At 38.2% G+C, this 17,096-nt stretch overlaps 1 protein-coding gene across 1 annotated transcript in view; it reads left to right on the plus strand.

Annotated features, from left to right (window-relative positions):
* col18a1a (collagen type XVIII alpha 1 chain a) overlaps positions 1-16,504 on the plus strand; it is a 118,839-nt gene extending 102,335 nt beyond the window's left edge. The window contains 14 exon segments of the mRNA XM_030124698.1: positions 2,612-2,621; positions 2,624-2,676; positions 4,111-4,141; positions 4,361-4,405; positions 4,488-4,522; positions 5,253-5,381; positions 6,610-6,766; positions 7,056-7,120; positions 7,218-7,346; positions 7,922-7,954; positions 9,193-9,507; positions 11,296-11,493; positions 13,673-13,788; positions 15,711-16,504. Of these exon segments, the coding sequence (XP_029980558.1) occupies positions 2,612-2,621; positions 2,624-2,676; positions 4,111-4,141; positions 4,361-4,405; positions 4,488-4,522; positions 5,253-5,381; positions 6,610-6,766; positions 7,056-7,120; positions 7,218-7,346; positions 7,922-7,954; positions 9,193-9,507; positions 11,296-11,493; positions 13,673-13,788; positions 15,711-15,927 (1,533 nt within the window). The 3' untranslated portion in view covers positions 15,928-16,504.
* The last annotated feature ends 592 nt before the right edge of the window (positions 16,505-17,096 follow it).

Genomic DNA, 17,096 nt, shown 5'->3' on the forward strand with positions numbered 1-17,096 from the left:
GGAAGAAGACTGGGAAAATTGCACTGATTTTTTTAAAAGAAATTTCATGTTGTTTCAGGTTATTCACATCTTTTGTTTGGATAGTATAAAAGTAGTTTTCATAATTTAATGGCAGTTTTTTTGTTCTGAAACAGAAAAAAAATTTGCAGTTGTCATTATTTATCAGTTATTCTGTTCTTATTTCACTGGTCCAGCCCACTGCAGATCAAATCAGGCTGAATGTGGAACCTGAAAGAAAATGAGTTGAGAGCCCTGGTAATATGATCTGAAGTGGGCCAGACCAGTAAAATAAAATAAATAATAAATAAGAACTGATAAACTCCAATGTTTTCTTGTTTTGAGTGAAAAAAGTCAAAGTTCCAGAATGAAAATGTTACATCTACGAACTGTACTTGAACATAACATGAACAGATAGGAACAACTGAAAGTTCTTAAGAAAAATCAGTGCAATTTTAACAATATTACACCTTAGTTTATCATTTATACATGTGCATCACAACTTACAGATCACAGTGGATCTACAAATACACCAAACATTAAGAACAGGCAGAATATTGGTCCAATTCCACAGATTCTCTTTAGAAATTTCAGGTTATTCACATGTTTTAAAAGGCTAGTCTGTAAATGGAACATTTGTGTAATTTTACTTTTGTTTTTACACAAAACAAAGAGAAAAATGTACAGTTTTCATTATTTATAGGTTATTATGATAGTGTTTTATGGTCTGACCCACTCCAGACTGAATTGACCTAAAATGATTCTAACATCCCTGAGTGTTAATGTCTTCAGTGTAATTTGTGCATTTCACACATTCATCCCAGGGCCGGATCGGACCCTTTGGTGGGCCAGTTTGGCCCCCGGGCCGCATGTTTGACACCTGTGTGTTAGATGAAGCACTAGTTTCTGAGTGTGATGTGGAAGCTGCTGTTCACTTGCTGGTTCTGGTTCAGGGTCGTCTGGGTGAATGGATACAAGGGGGAGAAAGGAGAACCGGGGTCTGGAGCTGGTTTTGGATATCCTGTAAGTATGACTGGGGTGACCGACAATTCATAGAATCTCTTATCACACTGTAAAAAAAAAAACCCTGCAAAAAAACAGTAATATTTGGCAGCTGGGCCGCCAAAAAAATATTGTAAAATACGGAAAATAACTTTCTCATAAAAATACAGTAATTTTCCATAATTAAAATACAGTTTTTTGCCCTAACTTTACATGAGATTTTGCTTTTTTTTTTTTTTTTTTTTTTTTTTTTTTTTTTACTTTTTAATGTTAATAAAGAATATTTACATGTATTAAAACAATCCAATTACCTATGAATATATATAAATAATTTTCACTGAGACTCAGTTGTCCAATCCACTGATAAAAAACTGTATTTGGACAGTTTATCAGTGCTTATACATGTTACATTCACAAAAATACATTTATTCAACATTTGGTTGTGAAACCTCCTGTAATTACACAAGATATTTGTCAATTACAAATAAGTCTGGTTCAACTGACAGAACTAATACTTCTGTTCCGTTAAGTGTCAGTAATTTTATCGGTTTATTTTTTTTTTTACAGTTTTAAACTTTGCAAATGTATTTTGACTGTATTTTTCTGTGAAAAAAGAAAAATTTCTTTTAAAAAACGGAAATTTTTGGTTATTGACAGTTACAGTTACAGTACAGTGTTCTTTTACATTTGACATGTAAAATCACAGTCTGTTTTTGTAATTTCATTGATATTTTCCCGTATATTAAAAATACAGGAAAAATCTGTAAAATAAACAGTGAAAATTCTGTTAAATTACAGATTTTTTTTACAGTGTATGGAGGACTGATCCTGCCGTATTGAAAAAATATATAGAAATGTAAAAATGGCTTGATAAGTTCATTTCCGTACCATTTATTTATCTATTTTGTCCTTATTTATAGTTTCCTTTTTTATTTTATCCCTGCATTTATTTCTGTGTGTTTTCCATTTACATTTTCTTCAGTATTCCCCCTTTTGCATTTTCTTCCTCTGTTTATTTCTGCTTTGCCTATTTATTTCTGTACGGAGTATGAAGAAAATGTAAATAGAAAGCAATGCAGAAATAAATCGAGGGAGAAAATGCAGAAGGGGAATACTGAAGATGTAATATGACTATGAAAAAATGCAAAAATTAATGAGATGTCAGATGAAAATAAATATAGAAATAAACAAGAAAAGAGATAAGAAAATGTAAAGAGAAAGCAACACAGAAATAAATGCAAGGATAAAAATAAAATAAGAAATAATATAAATAGGACAAAATAGATAAATGGTATGGAAATGAACTTATGAAGGCATTTTTATATTTCTGTATATATTTTTAACATGGCAGGTTCAGTCCTCCATAAGGGCCTTTCCTCAGAACAAATTGAAGTAAAAACCTTGGAAAATACTGGTGCATGAGACCAATCCTTCACTTCATAATTATTTTTTTTTTTTTCACAACAGTCAAACGTGTTAATGTTTGTTATGAGATGAAGGTAATGATGAATATGGATTTTCCCCAAACACAGACTGGATTAGAAACATGAGAAAAACAGGGAAAGTTGCATTCTGCATGTGCACAAACAAATCCTGAACTGTGTTTTATCAGGGACCACCTGGACCCCTGGACCCCCAGGACCCCCAGGACCAGCCATCCCCATAGACCGCTTCAATGTGAGTACATTTGATCCACAGCTGAAACAATGGAGCTGAACATGTCCAACTCGAACAGTTTAAGAACAAATACAGACAAATGATTTTTACTAAATACAGAGAGGAAAGGGCCTGGGGGGGGGGTACTGAGTACTATATAGGAAAGATAGAATATTATATGTATTTATATTATATACATATATGTGTTTTTCTTTTGTTTTTTTTGTTGTTTGTTTTTGGTTTGGTTGTTTTTTTTGGTTTATTTTTTTCAGTTTTTATTATATCTGGTATTTATCTGGCAGGATAAGTTGTAAATGGGTATTATCATATTAGTATATATAGGAAAAAGGATTGTTGTTATTATTATATTATTATTATTATTATTATTATTATTATTATTATTATTATTATTATTATTATTATATTGATATTCATACAAAAGAATAATTGCTATATACTGATCATAAGGAATAGAAATTAGGGGTAGGAGGTCCTAAGTTTTTACTTCTTCCTACTCCTTTTGAGTATGTACAATTTCATTTCATTTGTTTTATTTATATTTATTTATTTATTTAGTTATTAATACTATTAGTATTTATTTATTTTCTTGTTTGTTTGCTTATTAATCATTTATGTACCAGTACTTACAGGGTGGGGAAGCAAAATGTACACTATTTTGAGGCAGGGATTGAAAGACAGTGTATGACCAGTTAGTTTATTGAAAGTCATGAGAATTTATTTGCCACAAGAAAATGTCCATAATAGAAAATGTTTTATTCTATGTGTCCTCCTTCTTTCTCAATAACTGCCTTCACACGCTTCCTGAAACTTGCGCAAATGTTCCTCAGATATTGGGGTGACAACTTCTCCCATTCTTCTTTAATAGTATCTTCCAGACTTTCTGGTAATAGTTTTGCTCATAGTCATTCTCTTCTTTCCATTATAAACAGTCTTTATGGACACTCCAACTATTTTTGAAATCTCCTTTGGTGTGACGAGTGCATTCAGCAAATCACACACTCTTTGACGTTTGCTTTCCTGATTACTCATATGGGCAAAAGTTTGTGAAAAGGTATGGATAATAGTGTTAGATATGATTATGACATCAGTATATGTTTGGGTTCAAAACAACTGACGTAGTGTCTGCTGAGAAAAAACAGCTAAATGTTCAGTGTACATTTGGCTTCCCCACCCTGTATATTTTGTTGGTTGATTTTTGTTTTGATTTCACTGTCGACATGTTCGAAATAAAGACTTCATTCATTCCTTCCTTCCTTCATTCATTCATTCATTCAGTCATTCGTTCATTCATTCATTCATTCAGTTTGTTTCTGAATGAACATGTGACCAGTGTTTCAGTGCTGGCAGATGTTAGTAGCTGCTGCTGTTTGGTTGAAACCCTGTTGTAGAGAACACCTTCGTGGTCCATAACTGAGTGTCTTCTTCTGTCCACAGCGTTATGATGAGACGGCACGAAATTATCCAGGTATGAATTTATCAGTAATATACTGAACTAGGACTCAACTGAAGAAGTTCAGCCATGTGTCTGAAAACATGACGTACATAACAATTTATTAGCACGGATCAAGTCATACTATTAAGTCATAAAACACCTGACTTCAACCTTCAGAAAAGCATTACAGGTGTTACAGCATCTATGGACGACTGAGTCAGTTTCAACATTTGAAATAACTTGTTGTTGTAGCAATTAAAGGAGAAAAAGGGGAGCGTGGACTTCCAGGGATCCCAGGTAAAACAAAGGACCCTTCCATCTGTTCTATCTGAGTCACATTTGCACTGTTGCTCACTGTTGTCTGTTGGATTTGTTGCAGGAACTGCCTCAAATTTTGATATTTATACGTTCAAGGTAAGTTCAAACAGATGTCTGTGTCATCCCATGGTCTTTAGAAGACTGTGGACCTGAGGCTTTGATGTGGTCAAATTTGAATACAACATGAACATTAACAGACTAGGGATGTAATGATTACCGCTGTAATGATAAACTGTGGTAAACTTCCTGACGATCAGTATTACCGTTTAAATTCTACTTATGATAACTGTGTTTGATTACTGCACGTTGAAAACGAATGGTACTGCACATTTACTGGAGAAGCAGCAGCACTCCAGGTATTAACTATCTATCTATCTATCTATCTATCTATCTATCTATCTATCTATGAAAAAGAAACTCTAACAACTCAAACTTGATCTGTAAAATGCTCAGTGTCCATCAGGTTCCATCTTTAATGCACATTTGTATATTTGATTGTTTACATGTTAATATTTGAATGTTTCTGCGTCAGAAAGTACATTGTGGCTATTATTTAATTTTATTTATTTTTCAAAATACAACTTGGTTAAATTCTTTCAGTGTGTGTATTAGTACTTTTTGAACATTTTGAGCACAGTCCCAACAATATCACAATAATAATGATAACCGTGATAATTTTGGTCACGATAACCGTGATATGAAATTTTCATATGGTTCCATCCCTAGAGCAGACACATGTAGATTCAGCGCTAAAGAACATGGATGTGTGGTTGAATGTGTCATTTTGCAGGTGCACTGGTTTTGACTGTGTGTGTTTTAAAAACAGAATGGGCTGAAGGGTGAACATGGAGATCCAGGTGTGAAAGGAGAGAAGGGGGAGCCTGGGGGGGGGTATTATGACACACACTTCGGAGCACAGGGACCACCTGGAGCGCCTGGAAAACCAGGTTTACCGGTGAGTTCAGATCTGTTCAACATGTGTGTGTGTGTGTGTGTGTGTGTGTAACTTGTGGACTTTACTTTTTCATGTGGATCATGTGTGCAGGTGTGAAACCTACCCTGGACCACCATGAGGATCAGAGCTGATGTTCAGCCTGATCAGTAGATGAGGTCTGAACCTGAACCATAGTTTGTCTACAGCAGGGCTGTCACACATGCGGCCCAGGGGCCAAATGCCAAAGGTTCCAATCTGATCCCTGGGATGAATTTACAAAGTCGAAAATTCCACAGTCTTGAATTTAATTAGGCAAAAAAAAGAAAAAAATGTAGCTCTAATTAAGGAAAAAATGTTAAATTAAGCAAAAAAAAAAAAAAACATCTTGAATTAAGCAAAAAAAAAATTCCTAAATTTTGCAAAAATCTTGAATTAAGCAAAACACCTTGAATTAACAACTTCAAATTTTTGTCTTTGTTTTAGTGCAAAAAATCACATTAAATTATGAAACTCTTTCCATTTCCAAACTCTCCTGTACCAATAAAATGTGACTAACCTGAACAAATGTGCCCAACCTGAAATGTCTGTATTAAATTCAGTCCAGTTTGAACTCTGTTCTTCCTGTTCCTCAGTGTTTAGTGTCTTTGTAGATCTGATCCAGAATGCACATGGACTAATGAGAAGTGGAGGCAGAAGACTGAGAAAACTGAACTGGTTTTTCTAAAGAAATTTCAGTTTTTTCAGGTTATTCACATCTTTTTTGTTTGGATAGTTTATAAAAGTAAGTATTTTCATAATTTAATGTTTTTGTTTTTTTTTTCCTTTACACTAAAACAAAGACATAAATTGTCAGTTGTCATCATTTCTAGGTTCTTCTGTTCTTATTTCACTGGTGCGGTCCACTGCAGAGCAAATCAGGCTGAATGTGGAACCTGAAAGAACAGGAGTTTGAGAACCCTGACGTACAGTGTGAAAATGTGAAAATGTTTGTTGGATTCTGTTCAGTCTGACCAGTTACAAGAAGGAACATAAAGCTGTCATCATGAAAAAAAAATTAAATGAAAGGGCAGCACATGGAAAAACCATCTGCTGATGTCAGCTGTAGCTCCATCTTAACGACAGCAGGACCTCTAAGTCCACTCCCAAAGGACAGACTGGACCCAGTACCAGCCTGGGTCTGGGTGGGAACGTTCAGGTGTGAAGGTGGGTCTGGTGGATCACCAACTTAGATTGTTGTTTTTTCATCAAGGGACCAAAGGGGGATACTATTATGGGACCCCCAGGACCTCAAGGACCGCCAGGACCTCCAGGGATAGGTTATGATGGACGCCCTGGTCAACCAGGTCCACCTGGACCTCCAGGACCTCCAGGAATTCCACAAACAGGAACCTACAGGCCCAATACCCGTGAGTGGTTTCTTGGTTCCTATATTAAGTTTGGAGATGGAAACTGTCTCCTGTCGTGTCCAGTGGACATCTGCTGACCACCAACATTTACATATTCAAAATATTTCATATACACACACTGTATAGTGACCGCACAAACCAGTAACACATGGGAACAGATGGAGAACGTGTGTTGTTGAAAACGAACGTGTTGTTGAAGGACTGAACGTCACAGATAGTGTAATGTCACTGAACTGTAAAGGAACTGTTTATGAGTTGAATTAACACACTTTTGTGTTTCGCTCTGAAGCGCTCAGTGTACCTGGACCTCCTGGACCTCCTGGTCCACCTGGAAGTCCTGGTCTCTCCTCTGGGGTAAGTGTTTCTGCTGCTGGTTAACGAACCTCATCTTACTGTCGCCGTCGACTGAACCGACAGCTAAAGCTAAATGCCATGTTTCCTTTTTGCACAGGTGACCGTTCTGAGGTCATATGACCTAATGATTGCTACGGCCAGACGTCAGCCTGAGGGCAGTCTGGTCTACATCATAGACAAAGCAGACCTGTATTTGAGAGTCCGCGATGGACTGCGTCAAGTCCTGGTAAAGTATTCTATGACCTGGTCCCTTATGTACATCAGCAGTTACAGATCTGAGGAATGTGTCAGTCTGTGGATAACAGGAGTTTAGACCAAAGCCTCAGAATTCTGTTTGACGACACTCAGCTGATGTTTTAGGGTTTTGTTCAAATGAATTTCAGTTTCCCAGGTGAACGCTCAGTGCTGTAGGTGAACGCATCTAATCCTTGACTTTTTTTTTTTACACATTTCTGAGGCAAAGTTTTCAAAAAGATTGAAAGTTACATGTCAAAATCAGTGAGCAGGAGGGGTTTAGTGTTGTGTGACCAGGCGGAGGTATTAGTAAGCTCCGCCTACTTTTCCACTTGTTTTATTTCAGATTTTGTCCTAAAACTGAGACAGTCCTCTTTATAGTCATGAGTCAGTATTTCAGTGTTGATGTGTGTAGAAAAAGTGAGAAACGGATCGTAAAGTTCTGCCAAAGCTCCTTTACAGTACAGTCATTTAATTCAATGTTAACAACCAAACTGCTGATGATCGTTGGTCTTCTAGATCACACAGACCGTCTTTTCTCTAAAGTGTGTTTGTTGTCTCTCACAGCTTGGCGAGTACACTCCCTTCTTCAGAGATCTGGTACGTGAACCCCCCACACAAACCAACACTGACTCATTCATTTTCCATAACTTCTTCACAGGGGGGTTGGAACCTATGTTAGCTGACCTTAAAGTGGGGGTTCACCCCCGACAGACCGTCTGTTCATGTTGTGACATCGTTCTCCTCAGATCAGAACTGTCCAACTCAGACCCAAATGGACCCCAGTCTGTGGACCTGTTGAATCCAGGTGTTTGTGTTCTAACAGGGCTCTGGGATCCAAAACTATAAGGACTAATGTCAGAATACAGTTGGATATTATGGGATAGATATGCTATTGATTATTAATATTGATGTTTGTGTGTCCGATCCTCCTGAACAGGACATCTAACAGCTGGAGACATGATGTGTCCACATACTTATGTCCACAGAGTTGATAAACATCAGTATTTGACTGTAGTTTAATGGTAGATGTTTCTTCCTCAGTCAGATGTGATGACAGTAGATGGTTAGATGAGGAAGAACATTAGTATTTACAGTCAGAGCAGGAAAATATTACAGACATTTAGAGGAAGAACATTGAAAATCATGGAGAGTATTGGAGAAAAAAAAAGTTTAAAAAAAAAAAAAAAAATCAATGTTGAGAAAAATGAAGTCCAAACCACCTGTGAGTCATTTTAGAAACAAAGATGAGGGGTGATGGGGGGATAAAAGTATGGGGGAGATGGGGGGTTAAAAGTAATATTTAGGTGGTTTTTGGTGATTTTTTGTAATTTCTGGGTGATTTTTAGGTGGTTTGGGGTAATTTTTGGGTGATTAAAGTGGTTTTAGAGTGATTACAAAAGAGCATGAATCATATTTTATCAATTCAGAAGTAGAATTTTTAAAATCATAGCCATGGATTAAAAATAATAATAATTAATGTTGATATAAATTCAGTCCAAACCATCTGTGAGTCATTTTAGAAACAAAGAGAATAATTGAACCCAAACGAACCAATGCACTGATATCTATCCCATAATATCCAACTGTATTCTGACATTAGTCCTTATAGTTCTGGATCCCAGAGCCCTGTTAGAACACAAACACCTGGATTCAACGGGTCCACAGACTGGGGTCCATTTGGGTCTGAGTTAAACGGTTCTGATCTGAGTTTAATACCATGTACAGACAGAAGACCGTCACATCTACAGACCCCACACAGAGGTGGGGGGGTTGGGGGGTGGGGGTGGGTGTGTCCACAGACTGTGATAGTGACCGATGCTGTTTTCCATTTGAAGGAGAACGAGGTGGCTGAGGTCCAGCCCCCACCGGTGGTCCTGTACCCCCAGTCCCAGGACCAGTCCCACAACAACGGGGCCGGACATTACTCCCACAGCGGGTCGGTCATACGGCCCATCGACCCCCCCCCACACCCACCCGTAGACCCCAGGTACCCCCCCCAGTACGATCCCAGATTCCCAGACCTGCGACACCCCGGGCAGACAGATGGAAGGTTGTCCACCCAGCACACCGAGAACCGCTACCCCGTCACCCCCCAGAGACGACCCCACCCACCGGTACCACAGCCGGCTGGACCTGTGGAGACCACAGGGGTGAGTGGACAGACGACACACATGATCCAGACAACCTGGAGAGAAGGATGGAAGAGCTCAGGAATGTCCGAATATTCCATTAGAGTTGGAATTTAGTTTGATCTGTTGGAAATTTCTTGACACAAATGAAAAAACTGTCCTCATGAGCCTGATGTCCTGACAGAACCTGCTCATAAAGCTGTAGTTTATGGACACAGACACCGAATTTGGACAAGTTTAGTGTTAGATTGGACTTTACTTTTGTAATGTTGTGTGTTTTCTTGAAACATTAATAAGAAATAACTTTAATAACATTTATCAAAATATTTATTTATTCATTTATTTATTCCCTCCACCAGGAGGTATTATGATCACTTTGCTTTGCATGTTTGTTTGTTTGTTTGTTTGTTTGTTTGTTTGTTTGTTAGCAAACAATCCACCCATCTTTCCCAGATCTTCCCCACAGATAGGCCTAGGCCCTGGGACCAACCCAGTCCATTTTGGTCCCAGTAGGACAAAGTTCAAGGTCACAGCAAGGTCACAACATCTGCAGTTTTCCATCTGTCATCACTGAGACATTTTCCAAAATTCATCAAAAATTCCAAACGACTCCGATTCTCCTCCAGTTGGATCCACCTGTAGCTTAGAACAATCTCTTGTATCTGGAACTAAATTGCCCACATCCACTGTGGAATGTGGACTCTGGACATTTACATTGAACATTGAAAATCCCATTTCCCACACATTTAAAATTAGAACTCAACTAATATTGATGTGAATTGAATCTAATCTGACAGACACATGACTGGGACCAAGCTGCAACTTCGTACCAAATATCGTTCCGCTCCATTTGTCTTCCGTTTCACTCTGTTGACTTTTGTTATTTTTTATGCACCACTTTCAAAAAAATCATAAAAAGTGCTATTTGTGAAATATCATTATGAAAGTTGTTTTGCACATCCATAGTTTAAAAAGAGTCGATCCACACATGCACAGCGTTCAGGGTGCTTGGTGGAGGTTTGCGTTCTCTGAACACTTGTTTATTTATTTATTTATTTATTTATTTATTTATTGAGAATATGCAAAGAAACAAAATAAAACAAAACAAAGCAAATTAAGACAAAAACAAAATAATATTTAAATGAACAGAATCTATCTTCAAGCACATACTAGTCTGAATTTTGCAAAAGGAGTAGGAAGAAGAAGTCTAACTCATATTCAGACTTTGGAAACATTCTGCCTTTCTTGTCATATGTGTAGTGTTTGGGTTTATTTCACATGTTCATGTGTGTTGGACAAAGTACACACTCCAGATCTAAGCATCAGTTTAACGGTGTCAAAGCTCACATGAACGCAAGGACGAAGTGAAAGGATTTACTGTGACCTCATGTCTGTCCTTTCATATGAGCCTGACGTCAGAAACACCTGCACGACTTTATTTTAGATTTGGTGTAAATGCTTATGTGGACTAAAAGATGAAATGAGTCAAAGGTCACAGTTGTTGTGACCTTCCAAACTCTATTCTGGTTCTATGGGATGTGCAGAACAGTCCAGTTTGGACAGAACGCTGTAGTTCCACACTCATCCTTTGACTAATAGGCATAAAATAACTGTGTCTATAGATAGAACAAGGACACACACGACAATAAGACAGAGAGTCAGAGTTTAGGAGTCACATGATGAACCCACCCAGAGGTCCGCCTGGTGTAAAGGGTATGACAGTCCAGGTCCAGGATCAGTGACAGTCCAGGTCCTGGGTCAGTGACAGTCCAGGTCCTCCATCAGCTGACCGTATGTGTTCGTCCTCAGCTCCACCTCATCGCCCTGAACAGCCCACAGACGGGGAACATGCGTGGGATCCGTGGAGCGGACTTCCTGTGCTTCCAGCAGGCCCGGGCCGTGGGCCTTAAAGGGACCTTCAGGGCCTTCCTGTCCTCCAAACTCCAGGACCTGTACACCATCGTCCGCAGGTCGGACCGGGACAACTTCCACATCGTAAACCTCAAGGTGAGACACAACTACAGTACCAGAACCACCAGAACCACCAAAACCACCAAAACCACCAAAACCACCAAAACCACCAGAACCACCAAAACCACCAAAACCACCAGAACCACCAAAACCACCAGAACCACCAAAACCACCACAACCACCAGAACCACCAAAACCACCACAACCACCAGAACCACCACAACTACCACTGTGGAAAATACTGGTCATTATTAGGACTGTGTATTGGCAAGAATCTGGTGATACAATACAAATCACAATACTAGGATTATGATACGATATATCGCGATATATCATGATACTGTTACTGTTAAGGCAATTATTATTTTTTTAAAAGATTATTTTCTTGAAGAATTGAATTACACCAGAAATCTGCACAAATATTAAACACATTTTTATTTGATGCCAACAGGATTTAATGTTATAAAAATATTCCCAAAGGCACACTAGGATTTGTGTAGAAATGAAATGCCTTCATTAGTTCATGGCAATGTTCAAAATACAGCCAACGCGTTGTGACCTCTGGTCTTCATCAGGGCTTTTTTCAGTCGTGAGTGAACTCTCCTACTGAACTCACGACTGAAAAAAGCCCTGATGAAGACCAGAGGTCACAACGCGTTGGCTGTATTTTAAAACATTGCCATGAACTAATAAAGGCATTTCATTTCTACACAAATCCTAGTGTGCCTTTGGGAATATTTTTTGAAATGCAGTTTTTTTCGACTCCAAATAGCCAGACACACCACAAGTTTCCACAGAGCACCTGTGGATAATCACCAAGAAGACCAGCAGCACTTCCACTGTGTTGGATGAGGATCTAATGTTCTATCCCAAAATGTTCCTGTGTTCAAACTGAAATTCTGTTTTACAGACATGACAGTTTCAGATCCTGTTCAAATGTTCAGATTCTAGTAGTTCAGAACAAGGTTCTGATAGTTTTGGATTTTTCATTATAGTTTAGTTTTTTGACTTTTTTTCCTCTAATTCAGTTAGCTTTAAATCGTTTTTAGAGCAAGTTTGCTAGTTTTTATTAGTTGTTTTTTCTGAATGCTTAGTTTTAGTTTAGTTTTAGTTTAGTTTTAGTTTAGTTTAGTTTAGTTTTAGTTCAGTTTTAGTTTCAGTTTTTTTTATATATTTTATCTTCCATCCTATTCACAGAAATAAGTGAGGTAAGCCTGGACACAGTATTTGGGGGTGGGGTTAGAGCAGCTCTGACAAACACATGGACAGTACCATGGATACATTCCCTATAGCAGGTTGGGGGGGTCATGTAGGTGGGGGTGTGATCCATACACAACGTCACTTACATGAAACCAAAACTGAAACTTTCCAAACTTTCACCGTTGCCCTCCTGACTTCTATACCTCTGTTCTACCGCTGGTCTTAGACAAAATGTTGACATGTTCTATCCTCTATCAACACTGACAAAGACGAAAACGAAGGGAATTTTATCCATAATTTTTATGTTTTAGTTATTTTTGTAAACACACAATACAGTTTCAGTTAGTTATTGTTTTTTTTTTTTTTATTTGACTTTTTATTCATTTCAGTTAACGAAAATGTTTTTTCAATATTAGTTTTCATCATTTTGTTTGTTTTCGTTAACGATAATAACCTTAGTTCAGAACTAACATCAGAACATTATTTTAGTTCAATCCCAACAAAGGAACGAACATTATTTAATAAAAGAGTGTTAAAGAATAATAAATAAAATATAAACAAAACTAGAAGCACTCGGAGAGCGCAGACCTCCGCCAAGGCTGATCAGTGGCCCCCCCCATGGGCCCCCCCACCCCCGATCACCACCAAAATTTAATCATTTCTTCCTCATCCCATTTCCAACAAACCCTGAAAATTTCATCCAAATCTGTCCATAACTTTTTGAGTTATGTTGCACACTAACGGACAGACAAACAAACAAACAAACAAACAAACAGACAAACAAACAAACAAACAAACAAACAAACCCTGGCAAAAACATAACCTCCTTGGCGGAGGTAAAACCAAAATGAACCTCCACCATATCTGCATTTGAATAAATACCTACAAATATCGATGCAGTACTTTTTAATATTGATACAGTATATTGTGAAATTAAATATTGCGATATATTGCAGAACTGATCTTTTCTTCCAGCTCTAGTCATTCGTCATTAACCTGTCTGTTCTTCTTCCAGGACCAGGTGTTGTTTAACAGCTGGGAGTCCATCTTCGGTGACAACGCCAGTAAAATCAGGGAGAATGTGCCCATTTACTCCTTTGACGGCAGAGACATCCTCAGGGACAGTGCGTGGTGAGTTCTCCTCCTCTGGCTTTAACTGCATGTGAGATTTGGGCAAAATGGACCAAAAAACACATACTGTTCAGAACTGGAGCTGTGTGATGTCACATCCTGCAAACAGAGGTGGAGTCCAGGGTAGACGGCGGCAGACGGAGCAGACCTGCTTATTTTACAGTCAGTGTTGAGTACACCCTCTTCTAATGCTGCGTTCAAGGCAGGTTTTTGAACCCGTAAGTCACGACTTCAAACCACAACTCACGACTTCGTATCGTTCCAGGCAAGTCACGCCAAACTGCCTGAGCGCAAGGAATTATGGGAGTTAGATGTAAACAAATCAGCATGGTGGACCGTAGGTTATGTTCATTTATAGTCATTTCTATCCCAGAGGTGTTTGTTCTTTGCTTATTTGATGGAAACAGAGGAAATAAAACAGCGCAGAAGGACAGAGCAGCTGTTCTACCTTTGATGTTATTTGTATAGTTGTATACGTATTTGGTTTTAATTTATTCTTGTCCTCATTGGACTGAAAACTAGCTAACGCTAGAGCAGCTGCTGATTATACAGAATATTTGCAGATAAATAACATCAGAGCAATACCTTGTTTTAATAAATAATCTGCATAAACACCACATCCATGGGGGGGCGCCATTGCTACATGACGTCAGAACTCAGAACTGGGAGAACATGGATCTAGTCCGAGTTCAGGTGGAAGTCCCAGGTTTGACTGAACATTCCAGTGCATTTACACCAGTAGAAGGATGGAAAACACCAGTTACAGGTGGAACTTGAACGCAGCGTTAAGCCCCCCCGATGTGCACCATTCAGTCGTATCTGAGCCACATTGTTGATTTTTTTTCCCTAGAATGTTGAAGCCATGACCCGCCCTCCTCTGCCTCTAATTGGCTAGTATTCTCTGCCTTCACTGATTAGATTGGTTAACTTTAGGCATGGGGACTGATGAGCCAATCAGAGGCACGATAGGCACAGAAGAAAATATTGCTAACTAGCGCTGTCCACCTCTGGAACCTGATTGGGTACCATAGGTGCCGTGGCCACGCCAGTTGATTGACAGGTCACTGCACGTCTCGTTGAAAGATGTGTGATTATTGGAATTTTCCTCTTCTCCGTCTGTTCCACCTGTTTCTACTCTTTTTGTGTTTGATGTAAATAGGGATGTAACGATTACCGGTATAACGATAAACCGCGGTAAAATCGCAGACGGTTAGTATTACCGTTTAAATTCTAATTCTCATGATAACCGTGTTTGATTACCGCACTTTTAGGGGAAAAACCCAACGTTAAGATCTGCTTTTATGTCAAATATTTGAGTATAGTTTTAATTTATTACAATTTCAATTTTCTATACCTAATATTTGGAACCAATATTCACTTTTAAAGTCTGTGAAAAGGTTCGTTAAGCATCTGTGTGTTATTTATGCAATAAACGATATACATTTTTCAAATCGAATTTTATATTTTTTTGTGTTTTTTGTCCTTTTATGTTTTTATAGTAGGTTAAAGTGCAAAAATAATAGACAGATGATATAGATGAAGTTGTGCTGAAAAAACAGATCCAAACATGGGTATAGTAAACATTTGTTTCTATAGTATATAAAGGCCAAATCAAAAGGACTGAAAAACAGACAGAATAGACTCAGACCACTAAGGGTTAATATTGGAATGTTTCTGACACAGAAGGGACACTGTACCAATTATTTTATTTTTTGTTTTGTTTTGTTTTTTTTTTCAAAATAGAACTTGGTTTAATTCTTTCAGTGTGTGTATTTGTACTTTTTGAACATTTTGAGCACAATTTCAACAATACCGCGATAATAATGATAACTGTGATAATTTTGGTCACAATAACCATGATATGAAATGTTCATATCGGTACGTCCCTGGATGTAAATATTCTGCCCTCTGTTCTTTTTTAGGCCAGAGAAAATGGTGTGGCACGGCTCCAGTACCAAAGGCCACCGACAGTCCGACCACTACTGCGAAACGTGGCGTGCGGGCGAGCGCGCTCTGAGCGGCCTGGCGGCGTCGCTCCAGCAGGGCGGCGTCCTCCTGCAGCAGACGTCCAGCAGCTGCTCCAACGCATACATCGTCCTCTGCATCGAAAACGCCTCCACGTCACACTCTAAAAAATAAGCCCCTCCTCTCTGAAGGTTTGGTCGTGCGGGGCCTTAGTTAACGGTCGTTTGTGTTTTTGTTTTTTTTTGTTTTTTTTTATTCCCTGTTTTGGCGCCCTGTGAACGCCTGGCGTCTGATGAACTGGCCCTGCGGTTCTGTGCCTTCACATTTGGCTTCTCCTTCCATAAACGCCAAAGAAATGGTGGAAAAGAGGAGCGTCGGGGGGGGGGGCATTGGCACATATTTTCTTCGATCAGAGGAAGAAGTACGGAGAAGCTACACACGTTCTTCAATAGTATCTTTTTTTATATGTTCATTGTTTGTATCTTTTTTTTTTTTTAATGTTATCACTGTTTTACCTTTTGAACTGTTTTTAAAATTTCTATATCCTTCCTGTTTTTTGTTGTTGTTGTAATTTTAGGTATCGATCATTTCAACATCTGTTCCGTTCAACCGGAACACATTTGAATTTTTAGGGTTTCGAAGGGGTACAGCCAACTTTTAAAAGAATATTTTAAATTCTAGTCAAATGATAGATATTTATTTTTAAATGAAGTTATGTAAGAACAAAAAACAAAAAAAAAATTGGAAAAATAAAACCATGCTAAACAGCCTCCTTTCTAGCACAGACATGTACTGTTTCTGCTGGACGATTATTCAGGTCTGTTCTCCACAAACATGACACAGCGTTCGCCTTTCCTTCACTCCACTGCATTAACCCTTTCATGCACAGTGGCCCCTCCAGTCGACAGTTATTTTCCAGCTGTTCTCTTGTATATTCATGGTTTTGTTGTTTTAGTTCCGTATCAGCCAACACAGTGGACACTTATGCACCATCCCATAATAATACCCTGACATTCAAACCATTACTATAACTTTGCTTTCCTTGATAAACCTGATCTGCAGTGACATGTTTGAGTGTAAATCAATTGCTAATAAAAATTGGGAATATGATAAAATGTGAGAAAACATCAGATTAGCTGCGTTAAAATGTTTTGATTTGATAGTTTTCACACAGTTTATCACTTTCTGATATTTGCATTCCTTCCTTCAAAAATTAAACACATGGTGTCCAGCAGAGTGGACATTTTTGGAACTCCAAAAATTATGAAGGTAGATTTTTTTATTGCTTTAACCAAAAAAAATATTTTCATTAAAAAAAAACAGTCAATTAAAAAAAAAAAAAT

This window comes from Sphaeramia orbicularis, chromosome 21 (genome assembly GCF_902148855.1).
Source record: "Sphaeramia orbicularis chromosome 21, fSphaOr1.1, whole genome shotgun sequence".
Taxonomy (NCBI): domain Eukaryota; kingdom Metazoa; phylum Chordata; class Actinopteri; order Kurtiformes; family Apogonidae; genus Sphaeramia; species Sphaeramia orbicularis.